Below are 27,126 nucleotides of genomic sequence, written 5' to 3'. Positions count from 1 at the left end.
CGGAAACTGGAGTTTGCTTTCAATCCCCATTGTTTTTGTATGCTCTCCATTCATTTGTTCCTCGAAGTCCCAGCAAATGCCAGGTTTGCCTGCCATTTCTCACATTCACCATGTGGCACTTGCTTTCGTAAGTGACCCCTGCCGCATCCGGCGTCCAGCGATGTGTAGTTGCACCCTTGCTGCTTCATGTAGCAAAGCCTTTCTACCGTAGCAGACTGTTGGCTGTTGTTGGCCCCTTAACCTGCCACGTTAAGCCATCCTCGGCAGGGGCGATGACCAATTGTCAGAGCTGGGAGCAGAGCTGCATGACAGAGGTGGAAAGCTAATGAAGTGGTCCAATAGTGGGCCGCCGCAACAGAGTGAGAGGTGACAGGGTACTGGACAAGCGCCCAGCAGAGAAACGAATCAGCCCGCAGAGAGGAGGAGGCAAAAAAAATAAAAATGAGGCCAGGTGACAGCAACGGCAGATGACAGCCTCACCGGTGAGAGCAGAGATAGCCCCAGTGTTGATGTAACACTGACCAGGGGCTTCACTCCAGTCACAGCGAGAGAGAGAGAGAGAGAGAGAGAGAGAGAGAGAGAGAGAGAGAGAGAGAGAGAGAGAGAGAGAGAGAGAGAGAGAGAGAGAGAGAGAGAGAGAGTAGAGACGGTGAGAGATAGGCTGTATTCAGACAGAAACAGAATATGATTGTCAGTGCTGTTCAGAGCGCTAAATGTGGTTACGTTCATTTCCGATATAAATGAAAGTGACAAAACCATTCTATAACTAAAGTGACTCTCTTAAATGTTAAAAAGTGTCTTGGAATTCACTTTTCAAAATTGAATGGCATAACAAGGAACAAAATTTCTTAATGAAGTCTTACATTTAATTTGTTGAGGTCTTAGGTTCTTTTGTATGCATATTTGAATGAATCGTCAGTAATTGGTTTTCACCATCACTCAGATGGATTCACATAAGTCCTGTACGGCATTTTATTTTGTTTAAAATTGCGGTTTATTAGTGAATATTGAGATATAATTAAACATTAATTATTAAAATAAAACATTAACCATGAACTAATTTAGTGAAAAATGTGAAAAACATGCCTTTATTATTTTAACTGAATTTTTTTACGGTATATCACACCGTATATTATATGATATAATCTGGCATACAAATTATGGCTCCACTGAAAAAATCACCCTGAGCAATGTGTCATTGAGCAATTTCAAAATATTTAGTGTCATCCAAAGACCAGAAATATCTGGCTTTTTTTTTTCTTCTTTTTTTTTTTTTTACATTTATCATCCAGCTCTAATTGCCATTTATTTGGTTCAGTTGATCACATTGTAGCGCTTGAAGCTATGTTTGCTTAACTAATTAATTAATGAATTTATCCTTTTTATTATTTAATTTGATTGGTTTCATTTTTTTTTATCTTTGTTACATTGCAGAATTAAGTCTAAAAGGGCTCTGTAATACTTAAGGGAATAGTTCACCCAAATGTCCTTCCAAACCTATATGACTTTCTGGTTACACTTTATTTCGACTCCACTTAACGCCAGGGACACACTTAACGACTAGCTGAAACATTCTAAGGCTGAACTGAACACACTTACAGAGTGTTTCCAACGACTGGAGAAGATTTTAAACACCGACTGAACGCAACTGTCTCTGACTCGCTGCGTTTGGGCATGATCAGTCGTAAGTATCTTATTACATAATCAGCCTTACAGACGTTAAGTGTGTCCCCGACTTTAGACATTCTACTAACTACAAGTAACTTTGCAACTATGTGTCAACTGAGGGCAAGCTCACACTACAGAACTATGAGACTACATGACCCACCATGGTGCTCACACAACAAGTTTTATTGTTGTTTGTTATCGTCTTGTCTTACCAGCACTCATACTACACAACGCAACGCCGATAAGGTGCACAAACTACAGGATCTTTACAGACTTTCTTCTGTGGAACACAAAAGAAGATAGCTGTCTCAGTCACAGTGTTCTCTTTCATAGGTTCACTCAACGCTGCATAGCTAAGACGCAGTGGGAACGCCCTCTGGGTGTGCCGATTGTCTGAAGCCCTTATAGAATCACGCCAATTCATTGGCTGATGGCGCGGGCGCCGCCTCAACGCTCTTACGTCGTCATATTATATTGCTCGTATTATATTACATCTGCTCCTCAGATTTCTCTGCCTTCACGAAGCGGCCATTCTAGCCCTTCGTTCTCGTTTTTTCTGGCCCAAATATTCGGATTTTAGCATCAGCATTCTTCATCTGCACTTCAGCGACTGTGAATAGTGGAACTCAGTTCTCCTTGCAGTGAAGTGCCATGGAATTTCGTCGTTGCCTGCTGCCATGCGCTCGCTTTATTGTGAGTGAAGACCCTCACAGTAAGTGTGTTAAATGTTTGGGTTTTTCACATGCGCCCGAGGCTGTTCTAGGTTTGTCAAAATGTAGATTTTGTGACAATCTACTTCTCAAAACCCTCCGCTCTAGGCTCGCGGTTTTGAGAAAGAGTCATCCGCCCCCCCCCCCCCCCTCGTCGCGCTCCCGAGACCTCCGAGGCCTCGCGGGGATCCGCGAGCTGGGGTTCGGATGTAGAGCTCGAGGGTATGGAGTATGAGCAGACGGGCCTCGCCCTTTCTCTCCCTCCCTCTCCCGAGCACGCGTCTTGCCAGTCGAGTTTTCTCATGATTATCTCATGAATGAATCTCATGTTTTAGTTGATGACGTTCTCCCGCCTACCGGCCAGGAAGCGCAGCCTACTGCGGCCTACACAGAGCTTATTGATGTGCTTTCGCGCGCTACAGAGAAGCTCGCTATTGACTGGCCCGACGAGCCCCGCGAGTCACAGTTGTCTAAACTCGACGAAAGATTTTTAAGTGGCCATAATTCTAGGCCAGTCGGAGAAAGCTACCCTTTTTCAGTGATCTGCATCATGAGATCTCCAGATCCTGGAAGCAGCCTTTTTCAGCCCGTTTGACTAATGCGGCAGCCGCTGACTTCACCAACCTCGTTGGTTCTGTGGAGCAGGGCTACTCCGCCATCCCAGCGGTCGAGGACACGCTGGCTTCTCAACTTTCTCCGTCGTCACCTCCATCGTGGAAATCTCGCCCCCTCCTTCCCTCTAAACCATGCAGGACTACTTCCGCCCTTATCGCTCCTGACCCTCATGTCAGAAAAAGGAGAGCTTTCCCCAACTTTCGAGCTTGGGATAGACCGCGCAAGTGTTTCTGCCCACCTCTCACTTGCTCTCTCGGAGACACGTTCAGCTTTCTTCAGGAGCAGGCAGACCCTGCAGTACCGATCCAGGCAGTGGTACCTCCCACTGCGTGTCAGGACGCCAGGTGCTCTCCTTTATGGTCGACCACGCCGCCCCACAAGATTCAGCTCGACACCTTAACACAGGTATGTCCTCGGCATTGCAACACTCCGCTTCCTCTATCTCATTTCTTTCAAGAATGGAGGCGTCTGCCAGGGGTATCGCCTTGGATCCTCCGCACAGTTCGGCTCGGCTACACGCTTCAGTTCTGTCGCAACCCCCCTTGCTTCAACAGGGTTTTTCCGACTGTAGTCGACAGCACCTCAGAGGCTTCTGTACTACAGCAGGAGATTTTGTCCCTTCTCCTCAAGGGAGCGATAGAAGAGGTTCCCTCAAAGGAAGTCGAGCAAGGCTTCTTTAGCCGTTACTTCCTGGTCCCGAAGAAGGGCGGTGGTCTGCGACCGGTTGAAGTTCTCCCTTTAAAGAAGGAAATTCAAGATGTTGACGCTGAAAGCTATCATATCTCAAATTCGTGCGGGGGACTGGTTCGTGACAGTAGACCTGAAGGATGCATATTTCCATATTCAGGTTGTACGACAACACAGGAGGTTCCTCAGATTCGCCTTTGGAGGAAAGGCTTACCAGTACAGGCTCCTTCCCTTTGGTCTCGCTCTAGCGGCGAGGACGTTCACAAAGTGTATGGATACTGCTCTTGCCCCGTTGCGGCTCCAGGGCATTCGTATACTCAACTACCTGGACGATTGGCTCCTTTTAGCCCGCTCCAGGGAATTGGTGACCCACCACATGGACATTGTCCTTCATCACATTCAGTCTCTCGGCTTGAGGTTAAACACCGAGAAGAGTGTTCTCATCCCAGCTCAACGCACAGTTTTCTTAGGGGTTCGCCTGGATTCAGTTCTGATGCAGGCCCGTTTGGCTCCGGCCCGTCTCGTGACATGTTTGGCCCGCTTCAGGCTCGGCCATCGTGTTTCTTTGGGCACTTTCCGCAGGCTTCTGGGTCTCATGGCCGCAGCCTCCCCTGTGCTACCCCTAGGGTTGCTCCACATGAGACCTTTTCTTTGGTGGATGAAGCTCTCAGGGGCCCGGTCGACAGGACCGGCTCTTCTCCTGTTAAAGGTGTCGCGCAGTTGCTCCAGCGCCCTTTCAGTCTGGCGGGACCCCTCTTCCTTCAGAAAGGGCTCAGCATGGGCGCTGTTTTCCGTCGCCAAATGATTACAACGGATGCCTCTCTGACCGGCTGGGGCGTGGATTTCGAGGGCAGGCCAGCATGCGGGGTCTGGACTGGGGAGACTCTCTCTTGGCACATACACAGCTTGGAGCTGAGAGCTGTTTCCCTGGCCCTTCTACACTTTCTCCCTTTTCTCGAAGGGCACCATGTCATTGTCAGAACAGACAATATGGCGTTTGTGTCCCATGTAAACCGGCAGGGGGGCTCACGGTCGTGCATCCTAGACAGGCATGTGGTATTGTCCACATCATTTCGCTCTAAGGTTGTCAACCTTCACTCTTTCCATCCTCCTCCTTTTGTTTCTTAGGAGGACGGGAAGCTTCATTTGCTCTGCCCTGTCCGAGCGTTGAAGTTCTATGTAGATCGCTCTAGCGGTTGGAGAAAATCAAGCCAGCTCTTGGTATGTTTCGGTGCTGGCCTCCGCGGGCTTGCCGCATCAAAGCAGAGAATTTCCCACTGGGTTACAGAGGCTATTTCACTGGCATATGAGGTGTGCAGTCTGCCTTCACCTCTTAGCATCAGGGCACATTCCACCAGAAGTGTGGCTTCCTCTCAAGCACTTTTTAGAGCGGACCTCCTGGAAGACATTTGTGTGGCTGCAAGTTGGTCCTCTCCGCACACTTTTGTCAGATTCTATAGTTTGGATCTCGACATGGCTCCAGGTTCCCATGTTTTGTCTGCTTGAACCAGTCATGTAAGTTATCTGGTCGTTGTACTAGTTATGGCAGCGCTTAGCTTGGCGAGTTTGGTATTTCGTTCCCACTGCGTCTTAGCTAGTTTAGCTTAACTAGCTTCAACCTATGAAAGAGAACGTCTCTGGTTACTGGTGTAACCTATGTTCTCTGGATAGGGAACGAGACGCTGCGTCCACTGCCAAGCTTCTCGCGCTGCCGACAAGCTTCCTTTTTCGGCAGAGGAATCTGAGGAGCAGATGGCGCGCACGCCAATATAGTATGACGACATAAGAGCGCCATCAGCCAATGAATTGGCGTGATTCTATATGGGCTTCAGACAATCGGCACACCCAGAGAGCGTTCCCACTGCGTCTTAGCTACTCAGCATCTCGTTCCCTATTCAGAGAACATAGGTTACACCAGTAAGTAGAGACGTTTTCCCCCCATCCAATGCAAGTCAATGGTAACCTAAACTGTTTGGTTACTAACTTTCTTCAAAATATCTTATTTTGTGTTCCGCAGAATAAAGAAAGTCATAAAGGTTTGATGTCTGATTGGACCCAACTTTCCGGTTTATGGAAGTTGACATCTTTGATACATCCTTTGGTCACTGTCGCATATGGTATGTCGCATGTTCACAGTTATCAAGAGAATAGAAAAGGGGCTTGACTTCAGTTATTTGTTCATACAGACAGGATTTGAGCCTCTCCTGCAAGCTGTTGTATGATCACAATTCGAGAGTTACACCTGTTTGTAAATACTTTGACCGTGTGAATAGATCTAGAGAGATGGCAGCTTCCACTCAAGACCTCCAAGGTAGCTCTATGAGAGAAAATTATGCCAAAGATGATGTGATGACAGAACAGAATTTGACATATCAAGATAGGCACTTGGGATTACCCCTTTATGAAAGTCTAATAAAACAGTCAGTAAACGGAAAGTGCTCATTTTTGTTGAGCTTAATTTTGGTATTTTGGAGATATTCATGCCTTATGAGGAAAAAAACAAACTTGGCTGGCGGATTAAGCTGATAAATTATTCAACGCTCACTGTAACATGAATTCGAATGGAAATTTTGCTCTATTTTTAGCTGCAAACCGAAAGGTCACCGGAGTGGTGTGACTTTGTATCTCCGCTCTCACGTCTCCAGCTTGTACTTTTCTGCATGTCTTCGAAATAGAGGGTGCTTGTGCGCGTGCCGCACGCACTGTCCCTGTCTGATAGGACACGCGACCCGACACGCTCTTAATTAGAGGATGCCCTTCCAGGTGCTGACCGGACCACGCTAAGTCCGTCCGCTGACATCTGACTGGTGACATTTCCAGCCGGTGCCACCACATACACCACCCCCGCCACCACCTCGTTCACCGCCTGCACTCTTCACGTGAAGGTCACAAACTCTCCCAATGGCTCCTGACGATCTTTAGCTCATACTCATGTCCTGTCCCCTAACCTGACTGTACCTTCGGTGCTGTCGCAGATCCACGTCACCATTAATCAGAGTCATCGGAGTGAGGCGGTGGTCAACTGGTGTAGATTGATGAGAAGGGTCAGTGCTGTTGTGGATGGTGTATTTACTCGGATTTGGGGTGGGGGGAGATCAGATGACTGCTGAGGGGAGTGTGGTAGAGACAGAAGGGGTGAGTGATCACTGCTGATCTGTAAGGGAGATGAAAGGAGGAATGGTGAGAGAGGGAGGGAGGGAACAGAATGGAGATGTGTGTGTGTGTGTGTGTGTGTGTGTGTGTGTGTGTGTGTGTGTGTGTGTGTGTGTGTGTGTGTGTGTGTGTGTGTGTGTGTGTGTGTGTGTGTGTGTGTGTGTGTGTGTGTGTGTGTGTGTGTAAAATGCATAAAGTTTTTTTGTGATGGGTAGGGTTAGGGGATGGAATATACAGTCTGCACATTATAAAAAAATCATTGCCTATGAAATGAAAACCCAACGTGCGTGTGAATGCAACGCGCGCACCCACAAATATAGTACATGAAATCAGCTACAATGTGGGGGCCTGCCAACGGTCTTCACACGGAAAACTTCAAAGATGGGTCCTTTTTACATTTCCAAGGTTCTCAAAAGCAGAAGTCGTCATATTTGGGGTAAACTTGGTGAGTGGAAACTACAACAAATATAAAATCCATGACAGCATTTCTATGACTTTCCAAAAGAGGAAAAGAAATTGAGAGACGGATTACATTGGTCAAAGATGTCAAATTTGCCATCACTCCCTCAGCCGTTGTATTAGAAACGCAGTAGCAATCTGTAATTTAATGGCAAGTTAATAAAAAGAAGTGTAGCATTATAAATGTACTTTTTTGATGAAAATAAAAAAAACTTTTCTTGAATTACGATATTAATAACTGTGTAATTGCTTCATCATAGTCTGTGAAAAGGGTCCATTGAAACGGAAGTAGCGAGAAATTTTTCTTCTATACTGTGATGTAAAAGGGATTACATCAAAAGAAAAAAATGGTTAATTGGTTGTTGTTTGGATGGAGGCAGATCTGGATTCAATCTTGATGTCAATTGTAAGAAAGGGACAGATTTTAAGCGGACTTCTGTAAATGATTGGAGATGTCTGGCATGCGCCACCAAATAGTTAATAATTAATTTACATTACAAATAGTTACATTTGCTCTGATTATGACCACCTGTAACCACGATACACTGGTGTGCCTCAAACCATCATATTAATCCGTGCTGAAGAGCTGAGCAGAAGCCCAACTCGCACAATTACCAAAGCAATGTTCTTGCAGCCTTCCATACTGCACCTTTAATAATTAAATAATGTTTTAATTTATACGTACAAATACTAAATGCTTTGTGAGAGGGTTAGATATTGGGGTACGGTTAAAGTAGGGGATAGTGTTGTGGAAAAAATTCTTCTTTTTCTTGCAAATGAAGCTCAAAAGGCAGAATTCCAGACGTCAAAATAAGACTTTCATGAACAAAGCAACATATCCGAGATGATGGCCGCCACATCTGAAGTTGTCTCTACCTTTTTCTTATCTGTTATTTCGCAGTAACCAACTGACTTAATTCTCTGGCCAGATTCACCCCTCCTGTTTCATACAATTTAGTCTTTCATCTCTGGCCTTTCTCACTAATTGTGGAAGCCTGCCAATTGATGGTCAACGCTTTATCAGAAGCAAGATATAGCATTTTCCAAGGACAATCTACTCCCTCCCAGAGGCGAGAAGTCTCCACATGACATGACTTTATTTCTCCTCATAATAGTGGTTTTATTCTTTCACAGCCACCTGTGGTTTGCTAAAAATCCCCCACTAAGCAAAAACTGCTCAGTGGCCACATGAACTTCTCAGATACGCTTGATCTTTGTCACAGTCACGTAGACCATGAGGCCTAAAAACACATGGTTTTTTAGCTTTTTTATAGTATACAAACTAGTTCTACAATTGTTTTCTATAGGATAAATAAAAATGTTATCAATAGAAAGTATCATCAGCTCAGTATAAAAACAATAGAAGTCGAAGGAAAATCCCCACGAAGATACAAAACAAGCATGTGCGTGTGTGTGGTTGTGTTGTGTTGTGGGGAACAAATGCTCCTAAAAGGATATTAAAACCTGAAATCACCTGCATTGTGGGTACCCGCCAACAATATCCACAAGAAAAACGTTTAATGAATTTACTAAATCATGTTTTAATTAAAATCTAAATCGGAAACAAAAAAGGAGACCGCACAGGCGCACACCTAGTCATATTGCAAATTCAAAAGCTTTTAGTCTGATCCATTGTGCACTTTCACCTTTTTCTATGCACCATGAACACTTTCTGGTTTATCGCAGTGCACATTTTGTACTGTAACCCTTAACTTAAACTCATTTGACCTGGATCTTTGACTGTGTGATTGTTCCTTGTACAGGTATTTTGCATAATAGGTGTGTGGATTTCATTGTTTTCTCCCCTAAACCCAACTATTTTGGAACAAACATTTGGAAAGAAATTAATTCTTCACTAAATATGCATTTAATTGATAGTCTGTTTTACTGCATTTTTTTTATCAACTTATGCAGCCTTGGTGAGCATAGAAGAAATATTAAAAATAAAGATTTTTTTTTTTTTTTTTAAATCTTATTGATTACAGACTTTTGAACGGTAGTACATGTTTTTAGCATGGAAGAAATGTATTACTCTTTTCTTTAAAATTGCAAAAAGGTTAGCAATAATGTTAAATATCATTAGATGAGTATAAAAACAAAAGAAGTCATTGGATTCATAAAAAAAAAAAGTGAGTCAGAAAGAACCAATGGCCTGTGTTCTGTTCTTGGCACTGATAAGAAGGGGCTGCATGTCTTAATATTAATTATTCATTAAAGCCTGATTAGAAATGGCCCACTTTGATAGCATATTGAGTGAGAAAAAAAATGTGTCTTACTTTCATCTAAACTGGCCAGAATATAGAAGAAATATATCACTACTAATCATTTTCTTTACAATTACAGACAGTCAGCTTAAACACACTGTTAGATGTTCCCACTGTTTGATGATTCAGAAAGAACATAGTCCATATTAATTTTAAAAATGCCTGAAAAATTGATTCTGTTGGGCTGTTCTGTTCAATTCTAGATCATGTCCATGAAATCCGAAAAGACAATTTTATCCTATTGCTTCTTAATCTATTTATCTTGTCTTCTCAGAAGGTATCCTTTCTGAGAAGCTAAAGACAGACTGCTAAAAAGGATTATTAATACAAGCGAATATATACAGTATAAAAATAATCTTCTGCATTGATGCTTAAACTTGACTAACTAATAAATGACAATGGTCAGATAACTTGTTTTAAATGGTGAGTTGCCCAAAAAAGGAAATGTCTATCATTATTTTTTTACCCTCATATCGTTCCAAACCTGTATGGTTTCATTTCTACCACAGAACACACTTTTTGGGTCTGCTCTTTACAAAACGCTATCATATGACTTCAGAAGACTTGGAATATAACCACGTTTTTGGATGATATCCTTTAACCCTTCACATTCAAATGTCAACAAAAACATGGGCGTAGTTCTCAAAACCCTCGCTTCTCTCTTTTTTTTGCCCCACAGCAGCGAACCAGAAGGAGGCCCTAAAGGGTTCATTCTATGTCAAGGAGGAGCCCCAGGCGGAAGAGCCCCTGAGCTCTCAGAGAGGATCCAGCTACAGCTTCTGCCAAGAAGGACCCCCAGGGGCCATCAAGCAGCAAGAGGAGGGGAGCCCGATGTTGGGCAAGAGCATCCTACTCAGCCAGGACATCAACGTCAAAGTGGCTTCTGAACTGCTTATGAAGCTCTCAGGTCAGCAGATGCATTTTGGTTCATGTGCTCATATGTGTGTATTTTCAGGCATGCTTTATCAGTGGTTGAATTCACATATACTGTTGAGGAAACTCAAAGGCCAGAGGATTGAGTGAGTGGGTGTGTGTGAGAGATGTGTGTACTTTACATTCTCTGTATCTTTCCTTTGACACATTGCTTAGGTCATATTTAGAATAACCTTAATGCAACAGTACAACAAAGGTTATAGAATAATTATGTAAAATTATGTAAAACACTGTCAGGTCATCATAAAATCCAGCATTTGTTTAAATTTGCTCTTGTTTGTTGGTAAATGTTGTCTTTAGTTTGTATTCTTTCTTTCTTTCTTTCTTTCTTTCTTTCTTTCTTTCTTTCTTTCTTTCTTTCTTTCTTTCTTTCTTTCTTTCTTTCTTTCTTTCTTTCTTTCTTTCTTTTCCTCCCTCTCTGACTTGCTGCTGTCCATTCCACTCATGTTTTCTGGGCAAAAGGAAGAGGGTCAATTCCTTTTCATGTTGTTCAGTCAATGTGCTTTTTATCCTGGTCAGTCCTCTGCCAAAATAAACCCATTGATTGCTGTTTTGGGCCGCTGGTCCAATCTTTATTTGAACTCTACAATACAAGGGGATTGAAAAAAGTTCAGGACTGAAAAGTATTTTGTTGTCATATACCTTTGTGTATAAATGTGGTTGAAATGGACTCTGGAAGATGGAAATTTTGGAGCGATTATTTGTGGAAAAAATGCTTTATTGATAACAAAGTACAGAGAGGGTAGTGTGGTAGAACATGATAGTGTTGCCAGCCATAATTAAACATGCGTCACATGAGCACCGTGTCAGACCATATGTACCACTAAGCCACAGCTCCAAAAAATTAAGTGCTATTTAATTTTTTAATATTACGTTGAGCTGGGTTAAAAAATGGATTAGTCAACGCATAATGATTCTAAACTGAACAAAAATTAAATCCAAAACAAGTTACATTTTTAACTGGAGACCTAATTCCTGTCATAACTAAATTTCGACAAAATCTGTAGTCACTGTTTTGCCTTTGTACCGCAGAGTAATCAATAACAGAAAATGTAGATGTTTCAGGAATCATTTGAGTGACTCCATGAATCAGAATCCAGAATTGAATCATGAGAGATTCCCTCACCTAATATTGATAGCCTTAAAATCGACAGGATCCTAAATTTCGACTTTTTTTTCCCCTATTGTGACATAAATTTGAGTAAAACTTCAAATCTTGCCATTGTACACATCATCAGAGAAGAGATATGTTTACAAGGGGGGAGGGATGTTAAATGGCTAGTTCCATTTTTTTAAAATTACCCCATTATTTACTTACCCTCAAGACATCCCAGGTGTATATGACTATTTTCTTTCAGGTGAACACAATCGGAGTTATATTAAAAAATATAATTGCTCTTCCAAGCTTTATAATGGTAGTGAATGGCGGTCATTGTTTTTTAAGTCCAAAAAAGTGCATCCATTCATGATAAAAGTAATCCATACAGCGCCAGGGGGTTAATAAAGGCCTCTGAAGCAAAGCGATGGGTTTTTGACTCCTCTCGTGGTTCAAACAAATAGAGCTTAGCAACAAACTCAAGCTTCTCTTCTCTATCCTCTTCTCTATCCTCGCAATCCTCTGACATTTCTCTTTAAAAAACTGGTGTTTTGTTTTGCGCTATCCTCTGCACTTCCGCGTTCTTCAGTACATCATGCGTCAGGTCAGGGGTTACTCTTCCGCCGTAAATCGATGCATACGGCCATCTGTTAGTTATTTTAGTTTATAAAGTTTTAAATTTGGATATTTTTCTTTCACAAACACGTCACTTCGCTTCAAAAGACCTTTATTAACCCTGTGGAGCCGCATGGATTACTTTTATAATGAATGGATGCACTTTTATGGGCTTCAAAATCTCATCCTCCATTCACTGCCATTATAAAGCTTGGAAGAGCCAGGATATTTTTTGATCCGATTGTATTCGTCTGAAAGAAGAATGTCATATACACCTCGGATGGCTTGAGGGTGAGTAAATTATGGGTTCATTTTCATTTTTGGGTGAACTATCGCTTTAATGTTTTTTATTAAATACACATGTTTAAAGAAATAATATAATATAATATTTAAAAAAACAATGACATGCCATGATCAGTCATTTATAATAAACAATAGAATTGTGTGCAATATTCAATAAAAACTGTCCATTTTAAAGTATTTGTAATTAACCACATCTTTAACCCTATAGTTCTTTATACATCAGGTCTTGAGAAACAATAATTGTGAGATCACAGAGGTGGGGTTTTAGACGTGATTGCAAGGTAATTAAAGGGCTTGAGAAAGAGAGAAACAAACAGAAACTGAGTGAGAAAAGCACTTGCCAAAGAGAGAGAGAGAGAGAGAGAGATCTAGAGTAGTCCGTTACAGAGGATGATAGGGAGTGATTCACTCTAAAGCAGCGTATTTGACGGGCACCACACACCAGCTGCTGCTGCTCCCTCCCCATGATGCCTTACACTTCAGCGTGACTCAGCCATGCCAAGAGAGAGCTGGTTTTAACACGTGTGCTTCCTGACTGCACAGCCCCAGGTCACGTTTCCCCTGAGAGTGAGTGAAAGTGTGACTAGAGACTAGAGAAAACTAGAGAACCGAGCATATACGAGCATGGAAAACACTAAGACGTGAGAAAGCGAGAGAGTACGCTTCACTCACGTTGTTTTTGAGCATTATGTGTGTGCGTAAAGCTCATTGAGAGGTCTCCGTGACTTCCCACATTAGAACTACTACGAGCGAGAGCCTCTTACCCGCTCACCCCACCTCTAGGATGTGTTTCCTCAGCCTCTCTCTCTCTCTCTCTCCGTCTCCAGAGGCCAGGAACAGGGACCAATTAGCCTGTTTGTTGTCAAGCTGAAGCAGTTTTACACGACATGGCCTCACAGATCTCTCTCAGCGCAGCCACAGCGGCATGCAGACATGCAACCAAGTGGATCTAAATAGCTGCGCTCCGCTAGCTGCAGGCTGGGGATCAATGCCATGGAAACAATGACATCGTCTGTGGTCTTGTGTGTGTGATGCAGTGGTGCAGTCTTGAGAGGTCATTTAGGGGAAGGTCATCTCCGTCTGGCTCATTTGCTCATAAGCACACTGCCCTGCTGACCGAGGATGTCTCAGCAACCCCCTTTCTCTTCTTAAGGCCATCTAGCATGGCTTTACGTGAAATGCAATGGGGGTTGTGTACTGTAGTGGTTGTGTAAAGTTTCACTTGGCACTGTTGTGCAAATCTCCGCAAACTCAGGCTGCGCATTCAACTCACTGCGCTCACTAAGTGTTTATACTTGACTTGCTCGCCATTGCATTTTTCTAAAAACAACAGACGGCAATGTAGAATATCGGCTGAAACGGCAGCGAGATGTAGAACTTTACATTTAGCTTCCCGGGCATGATATTACCAAATGAAACCTGTTTCAATATTATAGAGGTCAACTTTAGAAGACTTTAAAAAGTATATTTTTTAAATTCAAATTACATTTTAACAGTCACACCAAGGACTATAATTATAACGATATAGATATAGCGGTAGTTCTAAAAATCTTTCTAAATATAAAAGGCAGCAGCAGGTATTTGCACTATTTACACTAAGTGAAAATAGCGATAGATTCTATTTACACTGTAAAAATAGGAGTAGATACTATTTGCACCTCAGTTTTGTTGTACATTCAACAGTATGCAATAATAACATAACATGATAAACACTTTTTTCAATTATTAGACACTGTAGACACTTTATTTCCACTTTTTCAAATATTTTCTTCATTTTTATTTAAAATAAGTGCTTTTCTGATCTGATATGTGATGGGGAAAGCAAATGAGTACAAATTAGAACAAATTAGTACTATGTGGTCATGATTTAACTAAAATGAAGGAACAAATTTATGCCTATGATATTTATGATACATGATTTCCTCTGTATTCCTGTGTTTTGATTGTGAAATTTCTTGTTCTTTGTGAAGATAGCTTAGTTTTGCAAGCTAACTGCTCTGCATTCTAGCTTAGCACACCGCCTGCTGATTAGCCTACTAGCTTAGTCTTTACCCTACATAACTCAATGACACATTTTTATACATATTCATTTTTGTTTGATAGGGTATTACAAATGGCTACCCACTGGGGTCCTATGTATACTCAACTCAACAGGCGGACCAAATCAAAGCCGCTTTAAGGCAAGCCTCCCAAGGTTAGCAAAAAAAGCATAACACTGGTACGCAGAATTATTTTTAAATAAATGTCAATGGAAGAGAGGCTTCACTATGCTGCTTTTGTGGGGAGAAAGCTTATCATTTAATTAATCAACAGCCTATTGCCAAATCTTCAACATGTTTACCATTAAACATTAATTTTGGATTGATCTATTTTCAGAATTTACTTTGGAAAGAAATGCTGTTTAATAAGAGAAATCACGGACAATTTTGCAACATGGGGATTCAGTGGCACTATGGCACTTCTCATTCCTTTTATGGTATCTGCAAACAGTGAATGACTATCGCACAACAGAAATTCAATGATGCCAAGGCTGCAATGTGATTGGTTTTCAAGACACAATACCATCACAAAACTTATTCCCAGGTTGCTCCAAGGGGATTGTTCACGTTTTAAGTTCATGGTCGCATCATCTGAAAGGTGGACCCTGGTTGACTTGTAGTGATTAACAAAAAACGAGGAGAAAGTTAAAGTGGATTTGAATGTAAGCACTGAAAAGACATGAGTATGACACAAGTTTTTTTTTTTTTTTGGGGGGGGGGGGTGTTAACAGTGTAGATAGCAGCTTTCCCGTTTTGAGGTGTTGCATCACACGATTAAAAGTAGGTCACCTCCCCCACCCACCCCCCATTAAAACCAGTTAACAATGTGGCGACTTCCCCCACATCTGTTTGATGGTAGCTGTTTGCATCCTGGGGCTAATTACCACTGTCGTGTTAGTCCCTCTGCACTGATGGTACCTGGGTTTCAACAGATGGACCATGATGTGGTGCTGCACAGGAGGGGGGGGGGGGGGGGGGGGGACCTAAGAGGGGACTGCACAGGACCTAAGAGAGGACTGCCATCCTCTCATCCTCCACAACGCAACCTGCATTTGTCCCTACGGGTAGAGATACATACAAGTGCAGCTTTTTCTCAAGGGAATTGTTTCTTGACCTGGTCATCTCTTCATCTTTTCTGCCAGGTTCTTGGCCTTTGTTATTATACCGAAAGCCAATTAGAGGCATCATACAGAGCTCAGCAGTAAAACAACAGGAGCCTTGCCATCTAGAGATATTGCGGTAGGCTGATGAGTGGCCGTGACCTCACAAATCCCACCTCAAAATTGGAATTAGTTGAGCTGGAATCCAATGAGCTGAAATTTAGAACTGATTACTCAAGAAATGTATTTTGACAGGGACATTTTTTTATAGCATTGGAAAAAGCAGCATCTAAGAGTGTAGTTTGAAAAAGGAATGTGAAAAACATCTTATCGATGAGTCCAATGGGTCTCAAATGGTGGAATGCCATCAGGTAGTACACAACATGACCCTGCACATTTTATTATTGTGCAAAAATAGGAAACAGCCAAAAACTGAGGCGATCGACAAAAAGGTGAAATATTATTGTTTGACCTTAAAGTCTGTGAGCTGGTGAGTTTAAAGAGCGGTCTGCTTTTGACTCACTGAAAAACTCTGGATTCAGCACTGTTTTGACCAGGACATCAATAAGGAAACCAGACAGACCAGTTTAATTGCTTCTAAATAGACGGGGAAAGTTTAAAGATTACATTTAATTATTAGGTGTTAGTGTGTTTGAATTGGATTGCAAAACTTATAAATATGCAAGTGTTTTTTTTCTCTTCCATTGCAAAGAGCCAGCCAAAGGATGAGATGATTATTTGTCAGAAATACAGGAATATTGATATTAATTAGAATATGCCATTATGAAAGATCTCATATTGACCAATGCTGAAATATTTTTAGGGTGATCATTGATGGTGACTAGGTGTAAAAGTTTCAGAACCTCTGGACTAGTTGATTTAAAGGAAGTTGTGGCATGAAACGCTGAAAAATCAGCAGTTACACAATGGCCAAAGACATTCGTTTGCATGTATAGTTCATTAATTATTAAGAAATAGCATAGGTTGAATGCAAAAACATATAATAACTCTCTAACAGAGTAACTGACACATATTCAACCTTTTTACAAATGGGCTAGATTTAGCCTATAATAGTCATCTCAAAACATGAATACCTACGGATTATGCTTAATAATAAAAAGATTGCTTACAGCAGGTGATTGGAAATCCAAAAGTAATTATAATGAAATGTATTGTTGAAGGTTGGATTTGTTGGTTTTGTTACAAAATTTGTGCTTTGAGGCTATAGAAAAAGATGCATTTAGTGACACAATGTCTTAAAGATAGCCTGGCAAGCCAGACCTACATCAAGATGTTAGGTCTGGGAACTCACAATTGGCATACCTCAATCCAAGGGGCGGGATAAACGGTTGTCTTTCAATATCCCTCTGCACGCAATAGGATAGCGCTACAACCAACCAGAGCAACGAACGGCTGTGGCTGAGTGAGTCCCATGCGTTTTTCCACCAGTGAACCAGCTAGTTGGTATATTAAACTTTTGCCGTATCCGGTCATCAAAACTCTGAACACATCTTCCTTTTTTAGGAATGACTTAAGTGACGTTCTCCTAACTCAAAGTCATCCAGAGTCGCGGGCAAAGCCGATTCGAAAGACCGCTGTTCGCCAGCAGCATCTTCTTTGTTTTCAAGCAGAGGGAAATCACCTATGGAAATCACGCGGAACCGTCATAACTCTGCCGTCATTATGTTAAGCCCGCCCACCAACTCTACACGATCTGATTGGCCGGACCAGTTTTTGTTTTTTCCAGCTCAAAAGTCTATGGAGAGTTGCTAGACCACACTTTGCAGCAAAAATTTTTTTGCTGCCGCTAGGGCGCGTCTAGATTTCTAGGCTATCTTAAAGAGGCTTTTACCATACAAATTGTCAAACATCTAACTAGCATAACAAACTATTTCCAAATTCATCACTTGAACCATGACCGTTAAATGCTCCATACCAAAAAAGGAAGAAAACCCCTCAAACAATTGACTACTTGGTTGTTGGATCATCATGACTAGTAGACCACCTTACCCATCCCCAGCTTAAAAGATTACCCCGCAAGTATTTTACGACTGCAAAAAGACAGTCTTTTCATCATCTAGAGTGAAGATACACCTCCACATGAAATGAAACCACTGTGAAGCCTGCACAACCATTTGACCATTTCCTGCATCACGCACAACCCGGCATCCATCCAGTAGCCTCTTCAGGGGCATGTGGAGCACTGATTCTCTCTTGCTTTCTCTCTCCGGCTGAGCTGAGATGAGTGTTGCATCATGATGTGCTGAATTATTGAGAGGCTGTTCGGCCGCTGGTCTGGGATCAGCTCTCCCTTGTCTCTTTGCGGGTTGCGGTTGCTCTGGACCTCTTTGAAGCGACTGAACTTTTCACCTCGTGTCTAAGCAGGTCATCCTTTCCGTCGGGCCAGAGGAGACGTAGTGCAGAATGACAACCTCATTCTCTATCCTCCTCCACCTCCATCTCACACTCTCAGTCTCTTTCTTCCTCTTTAACTCTCGTTTTTTCTTTTCTTTTCTGTGTCTGCACCTCTTATGCTTCATCGACTAGCCAACTAATCTGTCTTAAAGCCCAGTGGTACTGTAAAATGGAATAAATTTAAAGACGCAATCTTTAATAAACTGCCTAATTGACTGTTCACTTGTCAAACATTGTAACCAATCCCGATTTTCGATCTTTATTTCATCTGCTTCGTCACGATTCCACCTCCTTTCCCTATTTGCGTCTCTTCTGTGTGCATCAAATCCCTTTCTTTCTCTCATGGTCTCATCTCCAAATTCATATTCTCAGGCTACTGTACAGTGCATCAAAGTGCATGTGACAAGTGGGGTTTGCATGTGTTGAATGACTAATGCTTTGAGGCTGTCAGATTGTTTAGTATGCCAAACGGATGCGGTGCCAACGATGGTTGATTCATGCCTTCATTGTCTAAATGAGGGTGATGAAGTTTGCGACGCATGTCTTTGTCACCAACCTTCATCGCTTTTTTTTATGACGCCTCTGAAATGTTTGACGCAGAAATACTGGTGGGTGAAAGAAGACACATAATATAATTATAGGTAGTTGACATGAAATCCTTTTTTTCAAGTTTACATGTCCTGTGGTGTGACATGCTAAATGCTGTCTAAAGCTATTTTTAGCAGCATTTTCCTAATTTTCCTTTTCCTAACTTTATTGATAACTTTTATTATACATGCAGTTTGCTTGAGCCCAAATTAACTGAGAAAGCGCATGTAAAAATTAACAATGAAGTATTATTTAAAATGAAGAGTTATAGCAAAAAGCTGACTTAAAGGAAATTGTAACAGTCTCGTTCGGTTTTGGTTTGGTTTTTTTCATTCTGCTCCCTGTTCTGCTTTACCTGAGTTCTGTTTGCTAGTTAGTTTCTTAAGTGACTGATTACATTCACCTGTGATTCATTTAATTCCTTTGTTAACTGTGTACCGGTATTTAAGCCCTTTAGTCCTCAGTCCTTTGTACGGTATTGTTTGTGTGGTAATGTTATATGAGATTGATTCCTGTATTCTCCTGGGTGTTTCCAAGTAAAGACTTTGTTATTGAATTTCCTGCGTCGTGCGATCATTGCCTTGAACGTGAAAGAAATGTGAAGTCATATTAATTTTAACCTAACGTTTTGATGCTGATTAAAAACAAAATCCAGTGAAGGTTTTACATCAATTACAAGTTTAGAACTGCATCAGTTATGCCGAGTTCAGACTGCACGATTTTCAAAATAATCGGGTCACTGTTGTTTTCACACTGCATGACTATCTGGGGTAACGTTCAGTTGCTGCTGTGTTCACACTGCGCGATGGATCGGCGACAGGAGGTTTCACACTGCATGACTTTACAAAAGAAAGAATCGCCGACAACTTCTGCCTGGTCCGCAAACTACGTTTCACAACCAAACAAACGCGAGAAGTGATACGGAAATAACGGAAGATCACGCGTGCGTGATACCGGAGTTCTCGCGCGACACTGAATTTGTTATTAAAAATGATAGCCTACAAATTGTCTGTGCACTGATTTGTAGCGAAAATGAAAAAAAAAAAAAAAACAGTTTATGCAGGAAATGGTTGGGAAGACGAGGGAAGCAAGGACTGTGTTTTGCAAAGAGAGTTGGGGGTAAATAAATAATTTTGCAAATGTCCTGCTGTTGCTGCTGGTCATGCAAATGTTTGTGCTTTGTTTCTGTTTGATATAATTGTAAATATAGGCCTATCTATTAAAATACTGATATTCTGCATACTCCCCCTCCTCTCTGTATCTTGCTCTCTCATTGGCTGTCGGTCATCGCCGATGTAGTTTTCAGTCAGAACACATTCACACAGCAGGATTGTGAATCGCCGGCAGGTCCAGATATTTAGCATGCCAAATATCTCACGGGCGTCGGCGACTCGTCGGCGATTCTCTCAGATCGCGTCTTTGCTCATTCACACTGCGTGATTGTCACTCGCGTGATCGAGCACCGATTTGCCTGTGATTTCGGGCATTTGTCGGCGATTTCTCAAAACCTGTCGGCGAGCCAAAATCGGGGCTAAAATCGTGCAGTCTGAACTCGGCATTAGAAGCATCAGTTTAATCTGCATCAGTTTAGATTTTGCAATGTATTGATGACTAGGGGGGGTGGCCAATATGGCAATATGACCAAATTCGTATTTGAGTACTTTTATATCATAATAACAATATAATTTTTTTTTTTTTTTTAAATAAAAAAGAAGCAAATTACAAACAATAAGACAAATAGAGTAAAACAAAGATGCAAATAAAACAAACAGTACTTTTTTAGGTATAATAGGTATAATCACTTCCATTCAAGTAAGAAACTTACTACTACAGAAATATAATAATTAAATGTAAAAATAAAATACTGCATAGTCTTCGCTGCATGATTTAAAGTCCCCATGCATTCAAAATTGACCAAGACCATACATACTTTGTTTGCCTAAATTGATCGTTGTGTGGTAAACAATTCATCCATGTCAATCCACACAAAAAAATTTTTTGGCTTCGTAATCTTTAATCAAAATCTGAAATTTCCACTCCCCTCTGCGTTGGAGGACCTTCCCTGATGACGTAGGTTTGACGGTTTGGGTGTCTGCTTAACATCCGTAACCACGCCCCTCCAACTGACAGGCTGAATGAAAACACCTACTTTTCTAGATCCAATCAGGTGCTAGTTGGAAAAAAAGCCACGCCCACTATTTTGCCTCATTTAGTATTCCGTTTCTCTCGGAAATACGTCACAACACTGGAGAAAAGTCGTTTGCAACTTCCGGTTCACGGGGACTTAATATACAATGATTCTTGTTAAAGCTACAAAAGTTATTCAGTCAAGAGCAGTAATTGATTTTCTCTTTGTCTTTTGTTGTTTGATTAACATTAAGGACACAGACAGCAGTAGGTACAGTATATTAGGCTGCTTGTATTCATTTGTCCTTCTCCCACCTTTCGTTGTCAGAGACAGGAAATCATGCATTTACACACACATTCTTTAAACCTATTATGCTTAAGCCTACGATGCGTGTGGTGATGTAAATGCATTAAACCATTTTCGTTTATCGGCGTGAGGTCATACATGGCTTAAGCATAAACAAATCGACATTTTTGCCCATTACCCTGATTTCTCCTGGCATGTAAACACCTTAACCTGCACTCTTTTGGCTTATTGAAGTGTGCATCTGTGATTATGTAACAGGAAAGCATCCTTTACTTCGGATTCAAGCGCATATTGTACACTCCGACTTTTTCTTGACTCATCCCGTGCAACCAAAAGAGACGTACTGGTACAGTTGTTGAAACTGCAAACATCCTTGGAGAATATACGTTTTTGAGGTTTTAAGGCTTTATTTAACACTGCACCAATTTCGTTGTGATGTCTCTATCGGGGAATAAGCCCATGAGCAGCCAAACTCAACAGGTCTGTAGCACATGTGCTAACCACTTGTCCACAGAATCGATGTGTCTGTGTTTTCTATTTGTTTTCCATGAATCTGCACTGGGTGTAAGACTGTCAGAGCTCACAGGAGAGATTTAACAGGCAGGAATCTTTGATAGACCAGATGGCTAAACAGATATTTGACACTGGTCAGCCTTGGTTTAACCTCCCTGCACTAGTGCGCTTTCAGTGTGTTTGTTTGTATTTTCCTTTCTGTATTTGCACATTTATTTACTCATGATAATTTTGCATATTTAACACACTGGCTATTTTAGATGCTTTCAAAACACTGCCGATTAGGGTTGTGCTCTCTTCCTCTTAGTGACCCGCTCTCTACATCACTCTTTCTACGTACAGCACATGTGTACAAATGCATTTGAAAGCAGTTGCTGACGTCACTGAACCCAGTTCGAGAGTGCATTGCTGTGTGTGTGTGTTGTGAGACTGTGTGTCCCCTAAATGACCCCGGCCCTCAATCTGGCTCCAGGCACTTTATTAAGGGATTAACGGGCTAGTGGTTGTCAGTGTCCCCTTGTGCCATTGCCTCCTCCAGCTCCTGACACCTGGACACACACACACACACACAAACCCATACAGACTCTTGCACACACTCAAAGACTGTAAACATACACTGTATTCACTCACTATCTAGGTCAAAGCCAGACAACAACACTCTGACAGACCCTGCCCAATAACGCTCGCTGTTAACGGGAGGGGTGGAGGTCACCCGGCCTACCCACAATCTCTTGCTCCCTCGTCTCCGACCAGACAAATTTCATATGATTATACCCCCTCAGCCTCCCTCCCCAGCTGTCTGATCGAGCGTGGTCAACCCTGAGAAGCATATGCCATCTACCGCTCAGCTGTACATACTGTCAGACGTCTGATCTGATAAGAAGAACAGGCTAAACGTTTTCCTACCCTCCTTTTTTCAGATTCGAACGCAGGGAGCAGACCTCTTTGTTTTTCTATATCAGAAAGGCTGAGTGAGTTTACAAGAGCTGGTTTTGATTAAAAGAACTGTGGAGTTCCTATGAGCTCACTGACTGTCTGTCTTGTTTGCCCTGTCGTGGCGCTTGCATGTTTTTTTTTTGGCTAACCATAGAACATTCTTGAAACCTTTAGAAGTTTGTAAATATGCTGTCAAGTTCAACCCTCATTGTCATGTTCTGCTTGAAACCACTGCACTTTATGACTTCAAATGTACAAAAACAAAACACAAAGCACCAGGTATCCAGTCAAAGTTTGGCATTTTTTGGATTGGCACAACATATCTTCTTTTTTTTTTTAAGAGATGGACAAGGAATTGATTGTATTTGAAGGAGGTACTTTGTTTTGTTGTTCTCTTTCTTTTTTGCTTTGGCTTAGCCTTGAGCAGTGAGTAAGAAAAAAACATTCTGAGTCATTTTGACCAGATTTTAAACCCCCTTTTTTAAGCCAAATTATAGACATCTGCTTCAGCTTGACCCGCCTTTGGTAAAAGCCTTATCTCAATGATGCCCTTGTCTTCGTAGCAGTTTAAAAATCAAATGAGTCACAAAGCGGACAACCAGGCTCAAATTTAAATGTGTTGCACATGACAGTGGTTTGATGTATATGATTCCTTTGGCCAGGGGGCTTAAATGTTACAAAATCTTGCTTCTTGGTTTAACACAATGCAGAAAATGTGGGTGATTACCAGGACATTTCTATGCTATTGCCAGGGTGTTTACTGGCCCAATTAAAGAGAGCCTAGTTATGGTCCTTCCTCAACTGTATGTCTATAGGACTTTCTATGGGATTTTTCATAACGCAATGACATAGAAATTATGAACACATGCAAAAACAAGAGATAACCAATTAAATAGTTATAACTGATTATGTTGTAGTCAATGTACGCTTTTTCATGCGAGCTTAGTAAAATAAAACCTGTGGTCACACTTTAGATTAGGGTCCAATTCTCACTATACACTCTCAGAAAAAAGGTACAAAGGTGTCACTGGGACAGTACCCTTCAAAAGGGTTCTTATATGTATAATTTATGTACTAATATGTACACTTTTGGTACCAATATTTACCTTTGAGGGACTAATATGCACTCTTTAGGTACAAAGGTATACCTTTTGAAAAGGTACCACCACAGTGACAGCTTTTGTACCTTTTTTTCTGAGAGTGTAAACTAACTATTAACTACGACATTTGCCTCAATAAAATCCTAATTACTGCTATTAATAGTTAGTAAGGTAGATGTTAAGTTTAGGTATTGGGTATGATTAAGGGATGTAGAATATGGTCATGCAGAATAAAGCATTAATATGTGCCTTATAAGTACTAATAATTAGCCCAAATCCTATTTAAATGCATGCTAATAAGCAACTAGCTAATAGTGTCAATTGGACCCTTAACTTAAGTGTCACCAAACCTGTTGTTTTCCTTTTTTGCCAAATATTCTATCAGATAAATACCTTAAGTTTCGTGTTTTGTTCTTGTTTGTTTTGTAGAAGTAATTCATAAAAGTTTCAAGAAAATAAATATTATTTATAAAAAATTCCAAGTCAAAATTCCATAGGAAATGAAATGCATTATTTACGTAATGATACAAAAATTTAAATACGTCCCATCCTATGACCAATAAAAATAAAAATTACATTGATGAGGTTTGATTATTGATTAATATTTCAAAAACCACGGCATGTCGGGTCAATTTGACCCACTTTATGCATTCTTTGTGCGTCTGTTTTCAACATTGATTTTAATAAGAAATGTTTCTTGAGTTCTGAGTCGTCATATTAGAATGATTTTTGAAGGATCAGGTGACACTGAAGACTAAGACATTAAGAGTAATGATGCTGAAAACTCAGCTTTGCCATCACTGGAATAAATTCCATCTTAAAATATATTACAATAAAACACGTAAACTAAAATGAATAAATAGTATCACCTGTGGTGGATCGGCTGCAATTTCATGGGATTGTGTTGCTCTTTGTTTTTCTCAGTCTCATTGAAAATGACTTGAGACCTTAGTGGTAACTTTTTCCAAGGTGCATCCAGAGGCATCCGAGCACCTTATGTCCGATCTCGCCTCAGGACTGCCACTGACTATCACATGCGCAAATGACACCACTCTGCACCAGTGATGCAGTTGCCAAATATAGGCTACTCATTGTTCTGCCACTTCTGCAAAAAGCTTTCATTACTTGAAATCTATGTCTGAAGCTAAAGTTTAACAATTTTGTTGGTTGAAATCTTAGCATGCAATGCTAATTAGATCAGTGTTATGATGGTCATTTGCAAATGGAATAACATTCTTTTTAATTTGCATTTTCAGAGAATAACAAAGACGCTTGCATCCAGAACGTCATAGTGAAGGCGGAGCCTATGGAAGTGGACCCGCCCCTAGAATTGGCCCCACCCTCCTCTCATCTGCTGGGCTTTGGCACTTCAGGGGCATGTGAGAAGAAGGAGCCAACGGTCAACCTCCCAGATCCCTTGCCCCGCCCCCAAAATGACCTCTTCTCCCAAGACATATCAGTCAAAATGGCCTCTGAGCTGCTTTTCAAATTGTCTGGTAAGTCTCTATGGAAGAAGAAACAGGGTGGACTGTATGTTTTAAAAAGAGCTCTCTGCAGCAACAGTCTTCATGTTTTCTTTTTCATCGTCTTCTCTGATTGCTGCACTGACACACTAGAGAGTAGAGGGATATTTGTGGTGTTAAATGATGGCAGGATTGAGCTTTTCTTCCAAGAGCGTTCTGAGGATTAGCAGAGACAAACCTGCCCCCAGCGCTCCTCCCTGCCAGCTACGGCTCTCTTTAAATGCCATCTAGCACCTCGGAAGCGGATCACAAACCCCCCCCCCCCCCCCCCATACACACACACACACACACACACACACACACACACACACACATACATACATATATACACTCACCGGCCACTTTATTAGGTACCCCATGCTAGTAACGGGTTGGACCCCCTTTTGCCTTCAGAACTGCCTCAATTCTTCGTGGCATAGATTCAACAAGGTGCTGGAAGCATTCCTCAGGGAGTTTGGTCCATATTGACATGATGGCATCACAGTTGCCGCAGATTTGTCGGCTGCACATCCATGATGCGAATCTCCCGTTCCACCACATCCCAAAGATGCTCTATTGGGTTGAGATCTGGTGACTGTGGAGGCCATTTTAGTACAGTGAACTCATTGTCATGTTCAAGAAACCAATTTGAAATGATTAGAGCTTTGTGACATGGTGGAAGTAGCCATCAGAGGATGGGTACATGGTGGCCATAAAGGGATGGACATGGTCAGAAACAATGCTCAGGTAGGCCGTGGCATTTAAACGATGCCCAATTGGCACTAAGGGGCCTAAAGTGTGCCAGGAAAACATCCCCCACACCATTACACCACCACCACCAGCCTGCACAGTGGTAACAAGGCATGATGGATCCATGTTCTCATTCCGTTTACGCCAAATTCTGACTCTAACATCTGAATGTCTCAACAGAAATCGAGACTCATCAGACCAGGCAACATTTTTCCAGTCTTCAACTGTTCAATTTTGGTGAGCTCTTGCAAATTGTAGCCTCTTTTTCCTATTTGTAGTGGAGATGAGTGGTACCCGGTGGAGTCTTCTGCTGTTGTAGCCCATCCGCCTCAAGGTTGTGCGTGTTGTGGCTTCACAAATGCTTTGCTGCATACCTCGGTTGTAACGAGTGGTTATTTCAGTCACTGTTGCCCTTCTATCAGCTCGAACCAGTCTGGCCATTCTCCTCTGACCTCTGGCATCAACAAGGCATTTCCGCCCACAGAACTGCCGCTCACTGGATGTTTTTTCTTTTTCGGACCATTCTCTGTAAACCCTAGAGATGGTTGTGCGTGAAAATCCCAGTAGATTAGCAATTTCTGAAATACTCAGACCAGCCCTTCTGGCACCAACAATCATGCCACGTTCAAAGTCACTCAAATCAACTTTCTTCCCCATACTGATGCTCGGTTTGAACTGCAGGAGATTGTCTTGACCATGTCTACATGCCTAAATGCACTGAGTTGCCGCCATGTGATTGGCTGCTTAGAAATTAAGTGTTAACGAGCAGTTGGACAGGTGTACCTAATAAAGTGGCCGGTGAGTGTATATACATGCACAAACCTCACACGCACGCCATTCGCACCCTACCACCTCCCCCCGTACCCCATGGGAGTGGTGTGTAGCTTCACAGTGTGTATGTATAACCCCTCAACCCTCGACTCCCTCAGATTGTTCTCAAACATTCTGGCTCAAGCACACTCGGTTGCACACACTTCCCTTGTCTCTCTCTTTCTCTCTCTCTCTCTCTCTCTCTCCCTCTTGCTCCTGTGCAGCATCGTCATGGCAACGCAGAGAGCCCTTCCATCCTCTGTGAGCCGTGTGACCGAGAGGGTGTCAGGGAGAGGGGGCTTAGGAAGTGCCACCCAGGGAGCAAGGTCATTACCAGACCACCAGAAGAAAGAAAGACAGGCAGATAGACAGACAGACATGAGATACTGTTCTCTTTTGCCCTCTGTCTTTTGATATTTTAAATGCAGTTTGTCTT

General features: G+C 41.9%; 1 protein-coding gene across 7 annotated transcripts in view; it reads left to right on the top strand.

Annotated features, from left to right (window-relative positions):
- znf827 (zinc finger protein 827) overlaps positions 1–27,126 on the top strand; it is an 85,232-nt gene that overhangs the window by 35,433 nt on the left and 22,673 nt on the right. For 6 of the 7 annotated variants that reach the window (XR_008809651.1, XM_056271801.1, XM_056271799.1 and 3 more), the window contains exons 5-6: positions 10,236–10,463; positions 24,885–25,124. Coding sequence is in view for 6 of the 7 variants with exons in the window: in XM_056271801.1 (XP_056127776.1) it covers positions 10,236–10,463; positions 24,885–25,124 (468 nt within the window). In the remaining variant the exon portion in view is untranslated. The remainder of the gene's footprint in view (positions 1–10,235; positions 10,464–24,884; positions 25,125–27,126) is intronic. The other variant, XM_056271798.1, reaches the window with a different exon arrangement.

This window comes from Rhinichthys klamathensis, unplaced genomic scaffold, assembly GCF_029890125.1.
Source record: "Rhinichthys klamathensis goyatoka isolate OS25496 unplaced genomic scaffold, OSU_Roscu_1.1 h1tg000325l_1, whole genome shotgun sequence".
Classification (NCBI taxonomy): domain Eukaryota; kingdom Metazoa; phylum Chordata; class Actinopteri; order Cypriniformes; family Leuciscidae; genus Rhinichthys; species Rhinichthys klamathensis.
This window is presented reverse-complemented; position numbering and strand designations above follow the sequence as displayed.